Consider the following 25,413-nt stretch of genomic DNA (forward strand, 5'->3'; position numbering starts at 1 on the left):
ATATAATTGGGATAAAGCTGTAGAAAAATATATGGCAACTACCCCACTCAAGACAGTATTTCTGAATTCAAACTATCAAAGGCTGAAACACTAATGCAGAAATCAAGTCAATTGCTCATTTTTATGAATTAAAATATGGTGTCTATTACTACATTAATTAATTTAACCTAATTGCTACATCTTTTGGGTCAATTTTAATTTGTATTTCATGTTCTTATATATACACATACCATTAAAACTCCAAGGTTTGAGCTAATATTCTAGATATCAGAGATACTAGAGCACCTACTTCCTTTGCTTCACACAATCACACCACTTTTTTTTTAAACAGAGAAGTTGCTCCTAATCATGTTTGAATCTTTGGGACACATTTTGATATTTAATGAATAGTTGTGAAGAAGATAAAACCCAGGAAATTTCAATTATCAGTAAAACCTCCAGAAGACACATGTCATTAAACACCATGATCAAAAATAGTATCAATCAACTAAGACTGAACTCCCCACAGAAATCAGCAATGCTTCAGCATACCACAGGCACTTCAACTGAGTTCTTACCAAGCAATCAAAATTACTTTATGTAATGTCAGATGTCTACATAAAAGTGAATTCAAATGAATTCTAAAAATATCATAATAAACAACTCCAACATGGGTGGCAAGCAACTTCTTAGACGAACAGCACAGTCAAACACTAGTCAAGTGAACAAAATCTGGAATTAGTTTCAATGTGATAGGAAGCTAGAGTCAGTACTCAATAACCTTTCTGTATAGAAACAATATAGATAGCGCACTGAAGAAAAACATTATGAAAAAGGAAATTAGAAACCAGCTGAGGGCTGGGCCTGACTCTTCATAAATGAAGTTTTCAACTCATTCTACATTAACTTTTAGAAACAGAAAGTATTGTTTAAGCATAAGGAGTATGTTTTGTATAATCAAGACAAGAGACTTCGGATTTAGGTACACACTATTTACTCTACTGCTTCCTGCATCAGACCTAGCACTCGTACAAAGTAAATCAATTCAGGTAAGCAAAACTAAAATAAACTTCAGATTCCCTAACTCCCACAACTCGCTCCAGGAAATGCTGTCATTAGATTAGCTCAGTGAGCAGACTCCTGCAGTTACACAGTTACATAAGGGACGGACACAGTCTCTAATGCAAGGGAAAAGATGAGAACACGAGGCTTGCGATGGGGAGAGCATGACCATCTTTTTCAACAGCCTGGAACTCTAGTTCATATCTACCCGTAGTGAAAGAATACCCATAGTTTTAGAAAAAACACAATGAATCAGGAATAGTTCTAAGATACCCATAATATTCCTTAACTGCTGGATTATCAAAGTAATTTTTATGCTTAGTCTACGATGTCACACTTCCTACACTGAGTCAGCTTATTTTGTAATACTTTAAAATTGTTAAATAAAAGATATGTGAAGCTTCTGTTATTCTGAGCGTGTGTATTCCTTCCAGGCCAAAGTGGTTTTACATCAAATTTAATTATTCCATTAAGTTTTTTTAAACATCTCTTTCCAATTTTCAGTTTTATTAACATCTGTAAACTGTAGCATTTATGAAAAGTACACACTGGGTCAACCTTGGAAGACCAATATGATGGTAACATGGATGCAATGATATGTTTGTCATACAGTCTTTACACTACTTTCAGCTGCACATTTATTTTATGAAATACTTATCTTTACACCTGCCTAGTCTAACCAGTTATTCAGCAAGAAAATGAAATCAACCAATTTAATGAGATCATATAACTATCTTCTCCTTTTTTTAAAAACTCTGAATGGAGTTGAAGGGACTCTGATCATAGAGGCTGGACTGAGGGCTGGGAGGGGAAAAAACCCCACAGGGTAGACAATGACAGAGACAAGACTATGATTAGCAAGGCAAAGGCAGCAGAGACAACAATTATCTTATAAAGGATAGAAGTTAAACTTAAAGCCAGGAGGAACAATATTGTGAATCAGTACAAAGAGATACGGAGGTACAGAAAGGATCAACTAGTGACCTAGAGCAAGGGCGCTCAGCAGAGGTTAACCAAGGAAATGGGTGTTGGAAGCAGTGATGACAGATGACCACAGTCTGGCATATCTCAGCTGCTGAGTGCTAGCTTTCTTAACTTTAAATATGATCATTTAATGCAGTTTGTGTGAAATTTCTATAGACAATCACAAATTTGGCAATAACTATTTGAGCCTCTTGCCACTTCCACTAGAAATAAAGCAGCTGAAAAAGGTAGGGTAAGTACATCGCCATCAAAACAAATTTAAAAAGAGTATCTAAATGAAGAAAATGGTAAGAAGCCCAAGGGAAGAAAAACACCCTGCAAATCTAACCATTAAATAAGTTTAGACTGAACCATCAATTACTTCCAGTGTCAATCTCTCCTGGATGAGCAAAATATACCAAGAGGTTTCACTGAAGTAGATGTTCAGCAGCAGTTTTTATAAGGAGGAAGTAATAAGCTATAGCTACCCTCAATTTCTTCCCCCATGTAACACATTCCTCCCTATATCCATCTCTAACTTTAGATTTTTGGAAAGAAAAGAGATGTTTTAGGAAGATGCCTTTGAAGATGTTTATTTAATGATTTATCAAGATGCTATCAGACTCTCTTAAGTATCTTCCCTTTGCACAGACCACACTAGAAAAACAAATGTTGAAAAATATTGCCAAGAAGAGGAAACAAAAAATAATTAATCACACTAAGCAAAACACAATGCTTCACATCTGCAAGGCCACAGCGTTAAGATTAATTTTAAAAGGGAAACACTTTTCTTGTTTAGGCTTCCCAATTAAGCTCTGTGAAAAGGTTCAGAACCTGAACAGTGGCATCTAAGTTTTAAATAACATTTAGATACTTACATAGTTTTATTTATTTAGTGCAAGCTATTTGAAGTTTTCACTGCCTGGGTATTACATGATATGGGAATAATTGGTTATCAGAATGTAGAACTGATGACGTTTTTGTTGGTTCACTTGAAGAAGAGTGCTGTTAGCAATAATGGAGCAATTGCTATACTAATCTCAAGGACTCACAACAAAAGAAATTACTTTTTGATTAATACATATGATTTAAATCAGAAAATATCTAACATCAAAAAATGTCTAGATAAAACAAAAATTGAGAAGTCTCACTAATGCAACCTGAAGTTCATATTCTGGGATCTGGCTATTGTAAATCAGAATTACTATAATTTTCCATTAGAAAGAGATGTGCTGGTAACATGAATGTTCTGTCTGCCAGTCTCTCATAAGAATAATTTCAAATTACTCATTCAGTTAGTGAATGGAAACAGTAAGTAGAGTGATACAGAAAATCCATTAGCTCTTTGTTATTTTGGAGGCACTCCTTTAAAACCAACCTTGCTATTTCTTCTCGGTGAGCAGTCCAGTCACGAATGTAATCTTCTTGTTCCTTTATTCTATGCTTGAATGTATTGCTACTTTGACCTCCTGTCCCAGTGCTCTGCAGTCGTGTGGTTTTCAGGGCTGGAGAGGTACGTAGACGGGTATGTTTAGGGGAATTACGGTTTGATCCGAATTCATCTTCTGAGGTGGAAGCATAATCTGTAGGAAAGCGCCTCCATCTTGCACTTACTAAATTAGTTTAATTATTAAAAAAGAATTATTATTGCATCTTTAATAAGAAAAAACAGTATTATTTCAGTAACAGCACAAAAATACACAACTATTCATTATCAATCCCCAGATACCTCACAAAAGGTTTATTCACTACATCTTAAAAGAAAGCTACAAAATTTGTGTTAAATAATAAATATTGATTAATAAAAACATAAAACTGATGCTCTTTGTATAATGATGAGTGAAAGAAGATGTAAAAGCCAGTAATTGCATATGAGCTCAAGCAAACTGTATTACAAAACAAGGGCCCAATTCATTCACATTTAAGTATATAGTCAGATTGCACTTTTTCTGCAGATTTTTTTCCCAAGTTTCATCCAAGGTTTATGTGGTTAAAAAAAAAAAAAAAGAAAAAAAAAAAAGAGACATGAAGGAAGGATGGAGCTGGCACCAAGCCTGGAATGCATGCTTACATATGGTAAGCATAAAAATCCTAGATGACGCATGATGTATTTAGTACAGAAAAAATATTTTAAAGTTAATACTGTGTTATAAAATTCAGCAGCACGTCTACAAAAACAGCAGCCTCAGAGCAAAAAGCATATATTCTCACATGTAGCATATAAAGCATATACAGCATGTTGCTGAATGTAGCCTGAAGTATAAGAGAACTGAAACTAAGTAGGAGGCTTTCGTCCTCCTATGAATTCCTAAAGTCCAGAAAAAGCATTTCAGATGTGCTGTCCTCAAACATTCCCAGTAGGAAGAGCTATCACTAAGTGTAAAGGAATGCTCATCATGCACAACCTGCTAAATTCTTGCAGGTGATTTAGTCTTCTAAACTCACTGACACTCATGAGGCTCTATAATTACTGTAGAAATTTTTAAAAGTGCACGATCACCTCTTAGTAATTTAAAAATAATAGATTCAAGTAATGTATATTGTTTAAGCGTAAAAATACAAGAAGTAAGAATGATTTATTCACAAAAATGTTTAAAAAAACATTACAAATGAAGTATAAACTGATATGAATTTAAGTAACAAATAATGAAAGTAATTTTTAGTTGAGAAAAGATCTGTGTAATGCTCGCAAAGTATGTAGAGTATGACATTGGTGTATATGCTTACATCTCTTCCCTCATATAAATAATGCATTTTTAATTGCTGAAAACAAAAATATGGTTGTGCCATTTTTTTCAGGTTTAAACGTGGGCTTCAAATCATGTCCAGTTCTACTAAGGTTTTTTTAGTATTCTAACTTTATTGAAGAAAACAAAAATGTCTCTCCGGTCACGTACTGCTCTCTTTTTAGAGGTTTCAAACGTGTTTTGATCTTAGGGAAGTAGAACATAAGCAGAAAAAGCACATTTCCCCACCAACAGCATGCAAGCAATGTGTGACCGAAGTCCGAAGAGCTTTATGAGTTGGGCCCACATTTTAGCACCACTTTTTGTTTAAATTCTTCATCCTGGTTCAAATTATATGCATCAAAATACATTTAAAATTTATCTTAAAATCTCTCAAGTGAGCTTGTCCAGCAACTCAGCACTGTACAATGAGCATATGTGGTCATATATTTAAAAACTAAAAATTGAATGAGAAGTGAAATATCAGAAACAGATTTGATTTCTAGTACTCTACCACTGTAAGTTTCAACATCAGGATCTGGGTCTGGGAGAAGCTTGGATTTCTCTGTGTACAAAATAGTGTTTTATCATGTTAATTCGTATTAAAACATTCAGATTAGAAGCATTTGCTTAAATAAAATATAGTGATTAGTCTTAGGTCCTCTTTTCCACCCACACTTTTTAGGAAAAGATTCTTAAATTAGACATTCAATCAAAAATAATTAATTTTGTAAAAGCTTAAACATTTCAGAGATACTAACTTAAATGACATCAATAACAATTGCCTACATAATACCTGACCCCCCCCTACTTTTTTTAAGACCATTAAATTTTAAGGCCTTAAAATGTTGTTTATTTATATATTAGCACTGGGTTTCTCATTAATACGGGGGAAAAATTATTGCAGGCTTAACAGTAAAAATCTCAAAGTTGTATGATTCATGACAAGCAATATCCAAGCATGTTTCCCATTAACCTAGCTATACATTTGCACATATGTGCTTTTAATAGTATTTATAAATTATGCAGGCCCAAAATGTCATTGTAGTTCATAGATTTCTGAAAGCTATTGTGCAATTAGTTAACTCAGATACCAAAGACTGTGAATATCAGCACCAATAACTAGAAAATCCTCCCATAAAATACCTACTCTCATTGATGCATTGCCTTCTCAAGGTTCATCCATTTCAAAGATCCTGAAATTTGGTGCTCAGCAGTGCAATAATGCTAAAGTGCAGTTAATAAGCGTTGTTTTCTCTCCATGCTCAACCATTTTTTTTTTTTTAACTAGGCCTGATCCTGTTGTTCTTTTTCCCAATACATAACTGCTTCTATAACGTCATCTTCCCTTTTCCTCTGCAATTGTGAAAAAAGGTCTTTGGTCTTCCGTGTTTTTATTGATCACACTCTACTGTTTGATGATTCAGTGCCTCGATTAAATCTTTCATTGCTTGTGCTGTAAAATTACTAATTCTGCTTCACAGGTCTTGACAGTGTTGTCAGTTATCAAGCCTCCTACCACAGAAACACTCTGGTAGTTACTTTAATGCTGGTAATTCTCATCCAAGACATTCCATTTATCTGCTGGCCCTTTCATTTAAAAGCAAGCAATACTTAAATGTATCAAGGCTTAAAAAAAGATTCTTGAAATTATGGACTTGCTCACAGCTCTGACAATTTTAATACTATTACACTGGAATACATCCACATGAAGTATAAGACAATCAAAAAATCCAGTGACTACACCTTTTTTTGCCCCCTTTTTACAGGCATGTATGTCTGAACATTCAAAAAGATGTGGGAAATGCGGAAATAATTTTCTCTTTGGTAGACCGGATTTAAGAAGCAAGATTCCGCTGCCAATGTTTAGCGAACTACAACATGGTAACATTAACTGAACTCTGATGAAAGGACCCATGAAACACTTTTAACACTAGCAATAATAGCAACCGGTCTTGCAGTAAAAAAAAAACCTCCACAACTGTGTATTAGTAATGATCAAAGGTCCAGGGAGACAAGAAAATACATCACTGTTATGCCTTGATTAAGTGTGTCTGAAATAAACCACATTCAAACAGGAGGCACTTTTGTCAGGCACTTCATTAGTAATTTCCAAAAGTGCTAAAATTAAGTGAATTGTTGATTTTTCTAGAAAGAAAATTAAATTCAGGAATTATATGCTTTGGATCTAAAAGTTTCAGCTACATTATGTTTTTATATGTTGCATACAAGTAACATTCTGTTCAAAGATGTTTTAAATATGTTTAAGGAAAAAATAAATAATATTATTAATAACTTGATGTGTTGGGTAGTTATTTGCATCATTTTATAAGATGCTAATGGGAAAATGGGGATGTACTGAGTAGTGGCCTATATATAGTAGGAGAGATTATTTGCACTTTCAAAGCAATTCAGATTTTCCTAAAGTATACTCTAAATAGTCCAGTAAAAAATTATACAATAAGCTTACCGATACAGACAAAATCCAGAACTCCAAATCCTGAACAATAGTAATAATATTCTTCACTTACATAGTAAGAAGGCTTGATTGATTTATTAAGCCATGATTTTGTTTTGAAAGTATCTGACTGCTTTATTAATTGCTTTCAGATTTTTGTCTTTACACTTATACAGGCGTCTCCTTGATTTTGATACAAGAACTGATAAAGCTTTTTATGACAGAAGCTATTTCTGCTGTAGATTCTTCTAACAATGGTCTTTTAAAAATACCTAGTTTATTATGTTGGGGTAGCTCATGAGAAGATGGCATTTTTCCTCTCTTGAAAACAGAGTATTTTATACAAGCTACAGTAAATTTTGACTGTGTAATGCAGGTAAAAGAAATGAACATTAAACAAAGATGACCGTGATAGACTAGTAGACTGAGAAGAAAAAGATACACCCACTGCCCTGAACAGAAGCAGCAAACCACTTCAATGCAGCAACCTGGGAAAAGCATGCAATAGTTCACATGGACAGAAAACTCAAAATCCATATATAGTTTTGTGAAAAACACAAGAAGCACCGAAGTGACAAGTTACATTTGGGGTTTATCTTTTCAAAAATCAGCAATAACACAATGTGAACTAGTGTTAATTATCAAAGTAAACATATAGAAGGAGTCTTAGCTGACACTCTTCCCTGACCTAATGTTGCCACCTTCCAGGCTGCACACATAAATTTAAAACTTTGATTAAAAGTGAAAGCACACTGCTTTTCCAATGATATCTTACAAGGGAAGACTGAGGTTTTCTCTGAAGTTTCACCTTTTTTTTGTAGACACCTGTCATAATATTAAACAGATTCAACTTCATAGTTCAGTGAACACCTCATTTGTATCTCTACAGAAATTTCTATTCAGCTAATAAATAACACAGCCAGAAGCTACCTGACTGGGGGATAAACACTGCTAAGAATCCTTAGAAGGTACATTTATGATATACAAGGAACAAAAGGGCAGTAGGACTGTGGGAAATTTAAGTATCACCGATGTTTATATTTATGAATGGGAAGCAGTAAAGGAGAATATATAATCTCGGTAGCAACACACAGCACTGGAAGCTATTCTATTTATTTTTTCTTAGGTTGTGGACTGGCTTCAAATAAGGTCAAGCTGGTAGTATGCAATTCAAAAAGCAAGAGGACGTCAATTTTAGATATTCATTCCACATGAAAGTTGACTTATTTAGAATTACCTCATTTTAATTCGGTTGATTTAATATTGCTGTTGGAAAAAAACCCTAGTAGCCTTTCACACGGCTTGCACTTAAAATGTTACGGTAACTTGTAACAGAACAGTAGGTTAAAATTAATCGATTGTATGGATTTTTCCTTCCATACATAAGATAGTATTATAATAAAGGAATTACCACGTAAAAGAAGATTAACATGATTTGGAAATCATGATGAAATTATAAATAGTCATAATTTGGAAGAGAGAACAGGAACTACTCCAAGGCAAGGCAAACATTTTAATATAAATTACTTTATGATATTTAGTTAGGTAGTGCTTATGTTTAATCTTTCCATTTGTTACTTCATTGTCATTATTCTTACCAAACAAATCTCACTTTTGTAGTTCTGGAAGATAATCTTAAATTATAAATATAGTTATCCTAGAGATGCTCAGGGTATACCTCAGGGAACACTTGCTGTTCAGCATATTTACAAGCCTACCTCACGAATATTCTGTCTTCTGTGTAGTAAAAAGTGCTGCTGACGTTCTGAACTACTATGACTTAAGTAAAAACATCTCTGCTCTGTTTTTGTACTAATGCAAATCAGTGCTGCCACATCTGAATGCCTCAATGCAATTCTTTGTTACTGGTTTCCAGTTAAGACAAGAAATTGTAATCCTTTAACCGTTTAGATTTTTTTTTTTTTAAGTGAAAAACATCCACAAGCCCTGCCAAGGAAGCCTCTTCCTCCAAAGAGGAAGACTGCATCAACTAAAACTCAATAAATGTTTCATTAAAACTCTTCCTTAACAAAAAAACCAAACCAAAACAAAACAAACACCCAACACCAAACCAAAAAAACAAACACCAAACAAAAAACCACACAAATATTTCCACAGATGAAAAACATCTGGTATTGTATAAGACTAGTTCAAATAATCTCACATACCTGAGGGGGAATTATGAGCTGAAGCCAAAGATTTGGATTTTGAATCTGAAAGTCGAGAAATGCTATTGGCTCGAGTTCTAGCAGAAACTTTACTACTCTCTCCTGCTGATGTTAACCTTGTACCACTTCTGATAATAGCTTCAGGGGTACGAGATGAGGCAGTGCTTCTAGTTATTGTTGCTTCAGAATCACTACGTGCTGATAAAGAACCAAGTCGAGTTCTGCGAGGTTGAGCAAGTAAGTCTATTCTGGAAATACTTCTCCTCCCTGATGGAGGTTTTGATGTAGAACTTGTAGTGGACACTTCGGAAGCCACTGAAGCCTTATCGGCATCAGCAAGCTCGCTATCCGAGGCTTCACCGAGCCGTGCTCTGCGCAAGAGAGAAGTCCTTGTAGGACGAGGTCTTGGAAGAGTGGTAGATTTACTAGATTGCCCAAGTGCAACAGGAGAGGTTTTTGATTTAGCTGACTTTCCTTCCATTTTGGAATGCAAAAGTTCATCTGCTGAGGCAAAAGGAACTCTTCCATGTGATTTGCCAGAGTAGGTTTCCTGGTCAGATGACAAGATATCAGAAATGGCAGAATGAGGTACGCTAGATGTTTGGTCATCATCTGTTAAATCTACTGATGGTTGTCTCATTCTTCCACTGGACTGCACAGCTTTGCGAGCATCAGCTCTAGACCCACCATCTGAAGATCGACTTTTAGTTTTCTTTTCCATTTTTTCTCTGGCACTTGTTGCAGAAGATTTTAAAACATCCTTTGAAGGGGAACCGGAGGAACATCTATCTTTATATAAGGTTGTAAAGCTCTTCCGCTTCTGCGTGGATTTTCTTTCAGTGTCACCAGTAACAAGACTGATTGTGCTGGCTGTATCTACATCTGATTCTGGTGATATGGAATTATCTCTGTTATAGCTAGGAGTCTCAGGACCTTCATCTGTTTTATTTTCTTCACGCAATTTAGCTTCAAGGAAAGCCATTACAGCTTCTGTGTCTTTTAAAATGAGTGTTGTATCTAGGCTGGAATCAGTGTCCATTGAATCACTTCTGTCACGTATCCTGTTAGCAGATGCTAAAGGTGCAGCAGATCCACTTTGCTTATTAATGTGAGGAATAAGTTCTATAGGTATATTTGTGCTAGGCTTATCTATAGTAAAGCTACCTTGCCTCACTAATGGTTTTGAAGATTCCTTTTTTTCTCCTGCAGATGCTTTAGGACTTTGTCCTTTAATAGCTTCCTCATTTTTTCTTCTTTTTCCCTCACTCTGTGCCAACTTAATTTCTGCTTTATCTGTACCATGTCCAGGAGCTTTGTCTTGATTATCCAAAGTTTTGGGTGACACAGTAATCTCCTCCCTACCTTTCTCAACCTGGTTTGCGGTAGCTTTTGTAGAGGATAATTTTGTGGGTGTCCAGTGTCCTTGCTCCTTCCTTTCTTGTTGTTGAATTTTTGCTAAAGCTTGTTTTACCACAGAAGTTTCTCTGCCAGATTCAACTCTCTCTTTACTGGAAGAGCTGGGGAAAGAAAAAACTTTGTCTCCAGTAGCTTTAGGCGAAAGACCATTCATTGCTCTGCTTGACTTAGCTACACTTCTGCTGTCAGCATCTGAGGCACGAGCTGGAGTTTCTTTCTCCTGAAGTTCAGTGTCTTGCTTTTCACCTATTTCTGATCTCTGATGAGAAGTAGTTTTTGCTTTTGAGCTTTCATGCACTTTCTCCTCTTTGGGAAGCTGTGGAAGTGTCCTCCTCTTTCGCTCGCCTTGGCTGGTCATAGAAGCAGCTGAACCAGTGCTTCTAATGGAAATCCCAGACTCACTGATGTCTGTGTCTAAAAATGAAAAAGAAAAAAATAGCTGAGAAGTAATTCAATAGCAAGGTAAATAGAAACATTAAATTCTTAAGACTGTGTAAGACTAATAAAACAACATAAAACAGAAGACAGTCATTAGTCTATCCCTCTGTTTTACGGCAGGATCAATTATACTTAGACAAATATATGTTTAAAAACATTTACCAAGTTCTTTAAAATTTCAGTTGATGCAGATTTGATTATCCCTGTAAGCTATTTGGGTAGATAACTCTTAAAATAATTTTCTTATTCTTTAACATGAGCTGGACTTTCTCAAATTTAGCCCATTACTGCTTGTCCTATTCTCATTAGGCATCATCTCCTCTTTACAGGAAAGAGAAGAAACACTCCTTTTACTACAGAGTGGAAACTCTGTTTGTGAATTACATTAACTACTTCCAAACTATAATAAGTTGTACATAAATAGCTATGTTATTTTATTTCACTGTTGCAATACATTTTGTAATAGAAGTCAAACAAAATCATGTACTAACATAATTTAGAATTGGTGTCTCCCAATTAAAGATCTTACATGTATCAAAAAAATATTTCTGTATTACTAGAAGTAGAATGTTAAGAGCATCATACAAAAGAACAGTTCATTCTATACAATCCAAAGTGCTGATACAGAGCATGTGTCTATCAAAACAATGTCTAAAAGGTTGCAAGGGAATTAACTGCAACAAACCATTTCTGGTTATTAACCGAGACGTGTCAGGACAGAAAAAGTCATCTTCCCAAAGTGTACTTCCTAAAACTAGCATATTACAGGAAAAGGGAAGGAGTAATTTCAGAAGCAAGGCAGAAGTGCAAAGACAGAACATCATCCTTTCCTCCAGCTCTGCTAAAAACAGGCAGAATTTCTTCCCAAGCATGGATAATTTGAGTTGTCATTGAACAATCACCTGTTTGTGTGGCATCTTGGGCTAATTACTACCTTGCTGACACTCTGTGACTGTATACTGGGAAAGGGAACACTTCATGAACATTTGTGTCATTCTTGCAGACAGATTATGGTATTTTTTCCTGCTTCATTGTAATTTCAGTATATATATTGCATAATATGGGCTAGGATCGCTCTCATATAAAAGGGAAAGTTTTCATAGATACAAGAATTTGAGCCACATGAGAGATGCTCTCCCAGAAATCAAACTCTTTTAGCCAGCAGTGTACACTGCGACTATATATATATATATATATATATGAACCTAAAGTTTTTATGCTTCCACAGTAGGTTAAAATAGGAACACAACGAATCGCTGTTATACCAACACACCATCACAACAGGGAGTGGAATGCAAGTCTTATGTTCCTAAACACATTCAGCACCAGATTTCAAAGCTACTGAGTAAAGCAAGATCCCGCTCATTCCTCCCTACTTGTCTGTTCCACAGCTCAAGGTCTTGTCTCACCAAGGTACTACAGCCTCTCCCTGTGAGACCTCCCCTCAAGGAAGAGGCTGCAGTGCTAAGAGACACTTTTTCAGCAGTATTGAAAAACCCTACTCCTGAAGAAAGAACTTACTATGGTTGAAAGAGCAAAAAGAATGCTTTTAACACAAATAAGACATTGTAGTACAGAAATATATAGCAGATGTATAAAAAGCATCAAAAGAATGCAGTACTACTGCTAAAGCACTTTCATTGAATTCTTAGCAGATATAGAATGCTCTTTAGGCAGACACATACAGCCATCCCATGAATGGTTCCAAGGAATAATTCATGCTGAATAGCCCCATTTTAGAAATCAATATTTTTCCACAGTGATGACTGTGCCCTCCTTGCCCATTTAACAAACATAGCAGTTGTGCTGTCAGAAACGAGCCTTTATTACTGAGAGATAATATGAGTTTCTCTATGAATTGCTCTGAATTTGAATATTTGGACAGAAAATAATTCTTTTTGCAAGTTCATTTGCCCACTGTTGCCACATAATGTGGCATACTTACTAATACACATCTGTCAATTCACTTTTCACCAGGAGAGATCTATAAACAACTGCTCTGCATACCCTGTTGGGATCTTTGTATCAAGGGTTTGCCACCCACATGGGTTGCTCCAGGAATATAAACCGGAGTATGGAGCTTCCCTCTCTGCAATAATTCTCTAAGCACTTAATTCATTATGAACAGTCATTCTATATGTATACAATTGTATACGTCTGCTACTTTATCTGGGCTCTTCAGTCTTTCTTTTCTCTTTGTACAGTGTCACACCTTTGATGAAGAATGCAAAATGACTCACACCTTTTTTTGTATAATCCATGTTAGGCAACTCATTTGAGAAGAAGGGGGTAGCTCTGAAATCTAAGCAATGTTTTCTAATTCCTGGACTATTCTTGGAAATCGTTAAAAAATTGGAGGTTCAATGACAATCAATAGGATTGCTATCTGTGAAGATTGACTTTTCTCAGACATACCTACCAGATCAAATCTTTTTTATATATTTAGGCATGTAACTTTCTTCTTGGTGAATTTCAGTCTTTAGTAGAAGAAAGCTGTGGAGTTGTTCAGCATTGTCTTTAGCCGTATACATATTATGTTAAGTTTAACTACTAACATTTCTGAAGAAAATACAGGCACGTAAGCCAGCAAGACACGTTTTGTGAATTGTCTTTGGATATACATATCAAATTGTTTTTTTCATTACATCTTTGGTCCTTGAACGCTTTCTGGATTTCTCCTTAAGTATTTTAGAATTCTTGCAGTATGGGTATGCACTATGCAGTAGTTGCCTCACTTAAATCATAAAGTTCTTATAATAGTAAAAGAAGCACTCATGTCTCCAAAGAAGATCCTAGTTGGCATCCCATCTGAAAGTGTCAATTTAAAACAATACAAAAAACAAAAGACCACCAAATCCCCCGATTAACCACCCAAAGGATCAGTCTCAAGAGCTATGATGTTATGTGCTCTGTAGGTGTACCTGATCCTTCCCAACCAGTGCCAAACTTGCTCTTGATTTCCGTTATTTTATGTACAATGCATACCAGATAATTTATTTTTTCCGCTATCCATCTCCTTTGACTTTTAGTATCCTATGCAATGTTCAACTGCTATGAGGTGTGGAAAAGCGACTATAGAAGCAGCAGTTACTGGTAAGAATTCCTCCATGCATTGATACAGAAGTCAGCATTATACAACATCAGAAGCAAAATTTCTTTTTACTTCCCCAAAAAGTAAAATGAGACCATGAAGCTGGAATATATTTTATTGCTTGCTTTAATAAATGGCCTCACCTTCTATGCTTTTAAAACCACGTGAACTTCAAAAAGTAAATGATCAGAAAAATAATAGTATTTGATAAACCAGTGAACTAAACACGCTTATATATAGTTTCATCTACTGAATACAAATATGAATAGAAATTCAGTTACTAATCAATACATAACAGCAGCTTCACTTTGGAAGAAATTCCCAATAATATTCAGTTTCAACTTTTTAAGTAGTCAGGTTATTTATTCAACTTTACAATTAAAAGTCATGTTATTTCTCCTCCTTTCATTTTGCCAGAACAATACACAGAATTAAAAGCTAACTCTTTTGTGAAGAAGCTAACTGGTTTTTTTTTCAGTAAAGAATAATTGTACAGGTAAGATCTCTTTAAAGAACACAGAAAGTGTTTGAATTAATTCATTAGTGTTATCTAAACTCTGAGGGCAGTAAGATAAATCTGTGTCAAATCCACTTAGGAAATGCATATATTAGTTACAACTAAGTTAAGGTGTTGTAGGAGAAATAGAGGGAATTTGAAAGAAAACCAAATATAATTATCGCCTGTGGGATTCAAGATTGAGCAGTTCAGACAATGTTTCAGTTCATCTAACCTGGGCCAGGGACAAAGGGAGATATCTAAACTTATCAAGAAACATAAAATTTGGGCAGAAAAATACGGACAATACCTTTAACGGGTTTCTTGCCTCCTCCCCCCCCTTTTTTTTTTAAATATGTCACATGTTAGAGAAACCTCTGTCACTACACTTTTACACCGGTCTGAGGACCCAAGGTGGTGGGGGAAAAAAAGAGCGAAAAAAGCAAAGAACTTAGTAATAGGCAATTTTTTTTCTGCTGCGCAGAGTACTGGAACCAGGTTTGCAGTCTAAACAGGGACAGCATCACAGGCTTCTGCTCTGAAAATGGTAAAGGCGTGGTTTTATCGGTTGAAAATGCAGTCTTCCAAGAGACTATCTTATAGGTCAAAGATGTAGCTTGCTCTGAAATTGTAAGACACAGATTCTTGAAAATCTGAAGAAAGCCAGCAGCTATAACAAAAAAGTAGAGCACACACATTATACTTGTGAATTCAACAAAAAAGAAAAGGAAAAAACCTAAAAAGGTGCTGCAGAAAAAATAATTTATTCTACTCACCAATGTCTAACAAGAGGTTTTTAGACTTGTTCTCTAGACGGTAGTATATCTTCAGAAGTGGTGTACACAGAAAAGCATTTCTACTTCTAAACCACAATTTTTTCCCTAATTAAAATCTTTTAAGCTTTGTTTTGATGCTGAAAATTTCAAAGTCAGCTGTAATAAAAGTAAATGCTAGAATCGCAGGACAAAAGTATATCTCAATATAATGATATATATCAGTAGACTGATAATTAGTTACTTCTTGATCACTAAACAGCATATCACTTTCAGAATATGCAGCATTCATTAATATGACGTCCCTTTGCAGATGCCAGTCAATTTTGTAATGAAGAGCTACGTTAACTCCACCTCAATACAAAAGTATCAGCATAAAAATTACACTAGAATTCTGTGTTAAATCACCTCTAAGGTGAAACTGAGAAGAAGAAAACAGTGGAGGGAAAGTAAGGTAAGCAACCTTTATAGTCAAGAGTGTAAATCTTGAAGAACGAACCATTTAAAACAAATGTGAATAGTGTCACTAAGGAGACATATACCCTGAACATATGGCACTCATATGGGAGATAAAGCTGTTCATTGCTGAGCAGAAGGCTTCTATGGTTTTCAAGAAACATAGAAGGTTGTCTCTGTTTCCAAGATGAGGAAGTATGCTACGCTTCAGCTGAATAATGACTAAATAATGAAGTCTCGGGTTGGACTGTTTAATAATCAATCCATTAAAGCCCAATTTGGGGCTAGTACTGAGAAAGATGTAAGGACAAAAACATACTACGCAGACCAACCCAAACTGCAGCCAAGTGAAAGTTTCTCTAATATTAAACATTTTTATATTTTCATTTTTAGTAACATTCAGTTTGATATTGGCACTCCTCTGCCATGTCAAACACCACTAAGGAGGAGCTTGTTTTTATGCTGTTTCTTCACTAAGAGTATGCAAGCTGCTTGTGTAGGTTTGTAATCATTCTTTTCTCCCTTTCAAAGGTTTCTTCAGTTGATATTGACACTCCTCTGCCATGTCAAACACCACTAAGGTTGAGCTTGTTTTTATGCTGTTTCTTCTCAATGACATGAAAGAATTTCAGGTGAAGATGAGGCACTAAGAGTATGCAAGCTGCTTGTGTAGGTTTGTAATCATTCTTTTCTCCCTTTCAAAGGTTTCTTCAGCAGAAATTATAACAACAACAGCTTTTTTAATACCATTTTCCAATGGAGCAGGCACAGATGACTCCAATCTGATGTCATCTTGGTCATGACGTGTGTGATTAGCAGCCAAACTGGCCCACTGTGATACCCAACGTTTACTTCCAGGGGCAGTAGAACCTTCCTAAGGAATAAAAAAAGCAGAATAAAAATTACAACTGTTTGATAAAAAAGCATGTCCTCTTTCCATTTTTTTCCTGAATAGAAATGTCAGACACTATTTTCCTGACAGAAGTTGAAAAAGGAGTTTACCTCAATAAACTTTAGACTTACCAGCTCTAGAATGGCAAACAAAATCTATATAGTTGCAGAATCAGTGCAGTGAAATTTTAAACAGCAGAACCTATATTAAAACGTATTAGAACATGTGCTAGTTTTAAAATGAGGTTATGTCAGTCCTCAGCTCAGAAAGGCAGGAAAAAAACATGGGGTAGGGGCTTGTGTGTGTTCAAAAATTAAAGTCATTGACTACAGTTCCAAAGGAGTTACATAATCATAGGCAAGTCAAACAAGAAATCTCAATTCAAGATCAACAAAAGAGATGGGAAGGACATGGAGCGACATGTGGACCTCTCATTACAAGAAAGACATTGAGGTGCTGGAGCGTGTCCAGAGAAGGGCAACGAAGCTGGTGAGGGGTCTGGAGCACAAGTCTTATGAAGAGCAGCTGAGGGAACTGGGGTTGTTTAGTCTGGAGAAGAGGAGGCTGAGGGGAGACCTTATCGCGCTCTACAACTACCTGCGAGGGGGTTGTGGTGAGGTGGGTGTTGGTCTCTTCTCCCAAGTAACGAGCAGTAGGACATGAGGAAATGGCCTCAAGTTGTGCCGGCGGAGGTTTAGCTTGGATATTAGGAAAAATTTCTTTACTGAGAGAGTGGTCAAGCAATTGGAACAGGCTGCCCAGGGAGGTAGCAGTCACCATCACTGGAATTGTTCAAAAAATGTGTAGATGTGGCACTTCAGGACATGGTTTAGTGGGCATGGTGGTATTGTGTTGATGGTTGGACTTGATGATCTTAAAGGTCTTTTCCAACCTTAATAATTCCATGATTCTGTGCAGATACCAATAGCTTGCTTAATAATGAAATTTGAAGGAGCCATTTCAAAGGTTAGATGAAGCTCTGCTGCCTGTTCAAATCTTGGGACTTTATTCAAAACACTGATTTTTGCCTCATGCCTTGGCCACTCTGGGATTCTAGTCTTTGACCAGGAACCAACTCTATCAATTTTATAAAATTTATTTAGCAGAAATGTACTGGTGAACAATGTCATCTATTGTATGACTTCTTTCAAATTAAAAGTTACTTAGACATTTGAGAAGACTTGAGTTTATGATCTTGAATTTCTCCTGATTAAATGAATGACCCTAATTAATGCAAACAAGTGCAACATCACGAATCTTTTTCAGAATATTATGAATGTAGTAAGTCAGAGATACACCAGATCATTTGAACTATTATACAAATTTCCACATTGTAAATTCATTTTTTAGAATCAAAATGTTATAAAATTTAAGTCTAATAACAGCAAAGGCAGGCAATTAAATGTTTCTGTTATTTATGGTCATTTCTGAACAGAATGCAAGGAAAAGGGTACCAGAAAGATTATACAAAAAACCCACATAAAAATGCGCAGCATTTATGCATTGACAACTACTGCTGAAGCCTCATTTTTCTTTCCTATCTCTAAACTTTATTCTCTTTATTTCCTGTCCATACTACTGAACTTCCATCATTAATAAAACAATTAATGACAGCAAGAAGCAAATATGATAGACGCCCCAATTATCTTTGCTACAGAAAACTCCATCTAGTTCTTTGTGTACCGCCTAACCAATTCCAGAAATACAGATATGTATCAGAAATACGAATTCCACTTCACAATAGAGAAATATATTAAGACTTTGCAGATTAACTGTAGTAAATCAACATGATAAATTACTTTTCTCTGAAAGTAATTACACTGCCAAAAAAAGTTTTCTACAGAGCAGTGGATGTAAATGTGTGTTTTGCCAACTCTCTGTACATACAAGCACAAACAACAAAGCTATGAAAAGCTGTTTCTTTTGATAGTAGTTTAAACACATTCAAAAAGTAAAAGTTTATAAAACATATGTTAAAAAAGTCACATCCACGTATCCTAATGTTCTTCCTATAATCCATATCAATCTGCATTTTATGGTCTCTCAGGTAAGCAATCCTCCAAATCTTCTCTAGAATACTGAAAGGAATTTCCTAGTCTTTCAGGAAAGCTGCGTTTGCGTAAAAGATACCAGCCTTTTAACTTCATGTTAAATCTGCTTTCCCTGATGCTTATCATGTATTCAAACTAAATTGGAGTAACACATCTTCAGAAAATGTACCAATGGATTTCTCTGGACTTATTCAGCCTGAAGATTTCGGGCTTCAGGCTCTACATCTGAAAAAAACCCTAAGCACTCGCCCATGACAACTGGAAGCATCTCCAATACTTGGCATTTAAGAGCAGAATAGTATTTTTAAAAAATAAATTTCAACAAGCTGAATAAAAAAAAGTAGTCTTTGCAGACGCATATGCCAGTTATCTCATAAGAATCACAGCATGCCATTCTTTCGTAAATTGAAGTGCTCTTGAAAGCAGTTGTTTTATTCCCTCCCCCCTCTACTTGCTTCAGAACCATATTACTCCAGGGGTGATGATCTTTTTTCAAATTTCAATGCTCACTTTATTTCCAGCCAATGTCTTCACATTTGTTCCTGGAACAACACTGACATCTAAAATAGTTCTTCCTTCTGTTGCATTTACTCTACTTCTACAGCAAAACCCAGCAACTGTACCGATCTCAGCTACTACTTTACTAGAGTGAACAAATTCTATCAATCTGTTCTTGTATGGTAAATCTCCATTCCCTTAATAATCTGAGTAGACTTTGTACCTTCTCTAGTCTTGTACTCACCCTTCTTAACCAAGAATGGTGACAATTCTAGTGTCAGTACTTCAGAGGAAGTTTCACCAACACTTTCTACTATGGCAACAACACTGCCCTTTTCTACTGACAATACATTTTTCCAGAGTATCCAAGGGCCTTTTCACACCCATATGACATTGGTGACAATCATCCTACGTTTCAGTATAGGATCTAAGTTCAAACAAGAGCAAGTATCAAACTTCAGACTGAATGGTTTGCTCTACAGGAGGATAGGAAATTAGTGTAGAAAGGATAAACAAAAGGAAATACAGCCTCTAAATACACACAACAGTTCTCCACTTCTAAGAAGCAATAAAGCAAATATTGACATGAATAATGTTGTTCAGTATTCAGAATGTCAGTGGTATTATTTATTTTATATTCAGTGAGAAAGACATGAAATCGGGATTCAAAACAGGAAAAGGAACATTTTAGTCAATGGCACTGATGACCCTGCAGATGCAGAACTAGGTCTCTAGCTGTGCTGCAGTCTTAACAAAAACCATTTTAAAAAACCACCAAAACATAAACCAAAAAAACCCCAGGTATGTTCTTAAGAAGTACATCAAAGACAACGTTGATAAACCATGTACATTATTTAAGAACTGGTTAGCATGGATAAGTGGCCACAGAAAATTAAATGGATAAATCTTAGCCCAAATGTCTGCAGCATTTTTATGAATCAAGCTCACATAGTAAGAATAAATAATAATAACAAAACCAATAATATTCTTTTTGTTCTCTATCTTATTTTTGTTCTTAAATCACACTTACCTTGGTTGGCAAGTGGCAGCTTATAATATAGAAAATAAAAACATTTAAATAATTTAAATAGATGGATTTAGTATTCTTACTGCCTATCTGTAATCATTTAAAAGGCAAGAACCAATGCATGCAGGCTCAATCCAACTGTGTCAGACATTCATTCTGCATTTTATTTAGTCTCATGACATACACTACTCCAAAGTACCACAGCTTGTCATATCAATGGAAAAGCTGATCATTTCTTTAAAAGAAAAGCAATTTTTAGGTCCTTTCCAAGCACTTTATTCACAATACTTCACAAGCCCTGTAAAGTTAGGATATTTAAGTTCAGAATAATCTTTCAATGCCAAATTAGTTTTTTAAAATCTTCATAATTCCCCAAGCTATCTTTTCCATCTTCCTGAATTGAAATCTCTTAACATTTTTATTCTCTGCCTTTTCTACGTCAGTCATGTTCTGAATTCACCTCATTCTGTTTAATCACCTATAGGTACAACTGTGATGGGCAGCTGGAACAAAGTCCACCCACAATCTGAGTGGATGCAAGCCTGGAACACTGAGCTACCCTGAGGTTACCTGACTATTTAGCCATACTCTTCAAGAAGGTTTATTAACCTATTGCATTACTGAGCTGCAGATTACAAGTCTTCCAAAAACCACGAGCAGAAAAGTTTATATATAATGAGAACATGATACCCACATACTTTATAAATCAAACACATTTGTTTCTTCCTTTCCTAATGATAAAACAAACTGAGTGTAAGTTTTGGTAATAAGAGTTTAAATATTACATTCTTCTCTCAACAGTCATCCTCATGATTATTTTCCCATTGTGACACTACAAAATACAGCAGTATTCTTCTGAATTGGCTTCTCTTACTTCTACATACATATGAACCAACTTCTGTTTCTAACTTTCTCTGGTAAGCTTTTTTCCACCTTCATCTGCCCTCTTCTCACACTAATTCTTGCTATATCCACATTGCTTATGTCAGTTTTGCTCCTTTACACAGTGAACAATTTCGATTTTTTTCTCCTATCATGTCTTGTAATAATCTTGTAAATTAAGACTATGCCAAATAACCCATTCCCTTCCCAATATGCAAAGACGTTTTATTCAGCAAAGCATCCAAAGTAGTAAAAAAAAGCATCACTGTTGTAATTCCAAGCTAAATGTAAGTGAGTTTTAGTATGCCATTGCCAGAAGGGTTCTTAAACCTGCCCTATGATTTCAGAAGTCTCTGTCTTCTAAAACCAAACCCTGTTATTTTCAAAATATGACACACAGAAAGCTTCACTATGTTCATAAAATAAATTATATATTCTTCTGCTGCTTATGAAATCATAGAAATGGAAAAATATCACTACTTTTCATAATCTTGAAAACAGGTATGGCACAAAAGAGCTGAATGCTGCAAAAGGCATGAAAAAGAAGAGAGAGAAAGATTGTGGTTATAGTTTCATGCAAAGAAGCAAGGTGAAAGGCGAAGTTTGTCAAATTCTTCCAGATGATATGCCCAATGCTGTATGGCAATAATTTACTTGAATCAGTGGGCTTAGAGAAACTATCCAAAGGTACTAATCTAGATACAGTAACAAACTTAGTGTATCAAGACTGGACAGTAGCTAAAATACAACCATGATAAAGCACACCTCCTCCAGGAGGAACAGATTCCTAAATACTAAAAACAATGTATTTCATGGCAGGCACACAATATATGCTCCAGATTTTTTTTTTTAATTATTTATAAAGTTTGCTAATTTACAGGATCATACTTCATAAACAGTTTGCCATGGCAAATAGAAGGAAGCGTGGTGTGCTTTGTTACTGTTACCAGATTAATTCTGCTCCACTGTTAGCCCGTTCTGTTCCCAACACATTTCAAGTTACAGTTTACCCATCACAATGGTATCAGAATGTCTCCCAAGATTCTCTCAATATGAAATACGTCTAGCTTGTGTGCATATTCTGAGTCATATATGAAGAACACACATTTTCCTTTGCCTAATCTTTTACCAACTGATTAAATTATACTGCTTCTGAGGCAACTAACACAAGTGACTTCTCATGAGTAGCATCTCACTTGAGAACTCAAACTGTGAACGTAAAAACCTGAAGTCCTCTGGCGGTGAAAAAAAAAAAAAAGCTGAAATGTATTATCCATCACATTTCCTCTATCTGCCTTTGTATAACACATTATATGCATATACCTTATTTCTGAATTTTACTATAGTTACTTGCTGTGGGCTATAAAACATAACCAGCTTTTGCTCAGTTCCGCTGCATAACTTAGAAGAGGTGTATACTGTGCAAATGTGTGTTGCAAACATAATGTTGCAAGGAAGCTCCTGCTACATTTCCAATACACTGGTGTTAGTGCATGCAGAAAGGTAGCACAGTTTAAAACACCTTCACAATGTAATGTACCTATCTCTGACAGAGAAGTTTTGATAATGCAATAAAGGCCTAAGAAAAATAAAATACGTCTGAGCTAAAGTTTTCTAGGCAAGGTTTTGTTTGCTGCTTAACACTTACTGGTCAGTTATTAGTGCTCGCTCTTATTGGAAGAAAAAAGAAGACCATCAAAAATTAAATTCTACCTCTGTGTCAAGAAATCCAGTTGTACTCAGTGGTCTTTTTTCTTCCAGCACTACTGTAGCAGAATTTATAGCCCAATCTTTTACTAAATCTTTCTGGTTCTCGTTGATAACAGGCCTATTATAATCCTGGCTGTCATCCACTCCAAATACCTGAAAATGAAACAAACCATTACATACATTAACCCAATACCATCCTGATACAATGTTCAATGTTAATGGATGGATGGTGGCATGCTGGATAGTGAGTTTAAATAGGTTTTGTTGTATTTTGTTTATCTGTCATCTTGGTGAAATCTACAAATTAAGTAGAAGAAATATCTACATCAATTAAAAGAAGAGCAGAAGTCTATAACAACACTGTGAAAATTCAAGGAACTGCTAGTTGGAATGGTCAGACATGAAAAAATGACACCTTGATGAAAGAAACAAAAGGTAAAGGCAAATCATTACAAAAACCATTTTATAGTCCATTTCCTAATTAAGAAAAAACAATAACTGGAATCACCAAATTTTCAGATTTTTGCTATTGTCTAGTGAAAACGAGAAATACAAATGCTTACATCTGCTACTAATAAGCTTATTGAATTATTTCTCTAGCACAATAAAATTTCAGTTCCTAATTTGTTAGGGACTTAGCAGATGTTAGAAGTCCATCAGGTCTCACAAACCATCTCACAAACCTCATCTCACTCAAGATGCGACTTGCCATGGTGGTTCTACTACAGTGTTTCCTACAGATGCTTCTATTAATCCCTTCTGCTTGTGATAGAGTAATTTTCCCATGACATTTTAAAACCTGTACTCAGAAAAAAACCCGAGAAAATATAATTATGAAGGCAATTTAGTAATAAGGACTTAAGTAGGAAAGCCAGCATATTGTCTGTCACATTTCTCATGAGTCACAGATATCAAGGAACATGAATTGCTTTCAGAATTGACGTATACTTCAAAGATATTTTAGAGACTATTTTGTATCTTGGAAACATATAACTTACAAAATGCATAAATTTCTGCCTAAAAAAATAAATTCACTACTTTACTACAAAGGACATGGACATAAAAATAAAATACAGAATAAAAATGGAAAAATCCCACACACATTAAAATCAGCTCCTAAAAAGACACTGTTAACATCAAAAATATTTTTTTCTTAGAGGAAGACAAGGAAAAGGGCAGAAGGAAATAACCTTCATAGATGTTATCCTCCTAGAGAAAAAGATATACAGAATTATTTCCCCCTCCAAACTGTTTTGTAATTGTTTTGCACAGCACAGGTAGAGGATTGTTTATTAAAGTTCTGAACACGGTTAGTATACTTAAAATGGATTCACCACTAGATGGCCACAAACCATAACGTTTTATACTGTCTGAGAATCAGACAAAGGAAAAACCAAAAAAAAATTAGGCACCCCATCATTCTGCTCCTGCTTGTGCTCTTCTAATGGCCACAGTGATGTTGTTATAACACCTGTACGTTTATAACTGAGGAAGCTTTTTAAAACACATTGGATTTGTATTTTGCTCTCATGTGAAAAGCCTGCTGTCTGCAACTCTAAAATTAGGCAATGCTCAATTTTCAATTAATACATAAATCACGTCTAGATACACTTAGGCAGCAGTTGCTTAAGAGTATTTAATAAATATTTCTTTTCTTAAATAAAAAAGTGTGATATAACTTAAGTTTTCTAATGATACACTTTTTTAATGATATACTTTTGATTTGTACAGTTGTAGCAATTTTTGAAGATACAAACCAGTTATCATCCACTGCCTCCTTTGACTATACTGCAACTCTGCAGCGACTTTTTTCTTTGTTTAGTGTAGTTCCACTGATTACAGAGTTTTACACGTTCTTTTAGATGAAAGGAAATTCTGATTTTATCGCATAAGCATCTGAAGGAAAATATGAATTGAACACTTCCATATCTAATGAAGAATACTGAGGCAAATTTCTGCCTGTAAATTGCTTCATGTTGTCGGGTGGCACATTCATTTACCATGTCAAATTTCTTTATTTGTATCACAAGCACCACCGCCTACCTAAGGCTTCTTTCTCTCAGTCTCACCTTTTCTAGTACTGAAGTCCTGTTTAAGCAAATTTTGTTATTCTTCTTCTATTACTGAAATTATTGCAAATATTGCCTGTTTTTTCTGTGAAAGGCAATATGGGTAGCAATAAGACCCAAGTCATAGATTTATCTCCTAGTACGACTCCTAATGCTCCCTCTGTATATATAGTGGGGATCTCATAGGCCAGAAAACCTAAGCAAAATATTTGGGGACTACAAGAAAGGGAAAGCGCCTTCTTCGATAAATGGATATTT

General features: G+C 35.4%; 1 protein-coding gene across 1 annotated transcript in view; it reads right to left on the bottom strand.

Annotated features, from left to right (window-relative positions):
• Positions 1–25,413, bottom strand: part of CEP170 (centrosomal protein 170kDa) — a gene marked incomplete at both ends in the record, with an annotated part of 50,469 nt that overhangs the window by 9,531 nt on the left and 15,525 nt on the right. The window contains 4 exons of the mRNA XM_010289550.1: positions 3,383–3,617; positions 9,357–11,186; positions 16,774–16,900; positions 23,090–23,239. Coding sequence (XP_010287852.1) covers positions 3,383–3,617; positions 9,357–11,186; positions 16,774–16,900; positions 23,090–23,239 — 2,342 coding nt within the window. The remainder of the gene's footprint in view (positions 1–3,382; positions 3,618–9,356; positions 11,187–16,773; positions 16,901–23,089; positions 23,240–25,413) is intronic.

This window comes from Phaethon lepturus, unplaced genomic scaffold, assembly GCF_000687285.1.
Source record: "Phaethon lepturus isolate BGI_N335 unplaced genomic scaffold, ASM68728v1 scaffold16566, whole genome shotgun sequence".
NCBI classification, from domain to species: Eukaryota; Metazoa; Chordata; class Aves; order Phaethontiformes; family Phaethontidae; genus Phaethon; species Phaethon lepturus.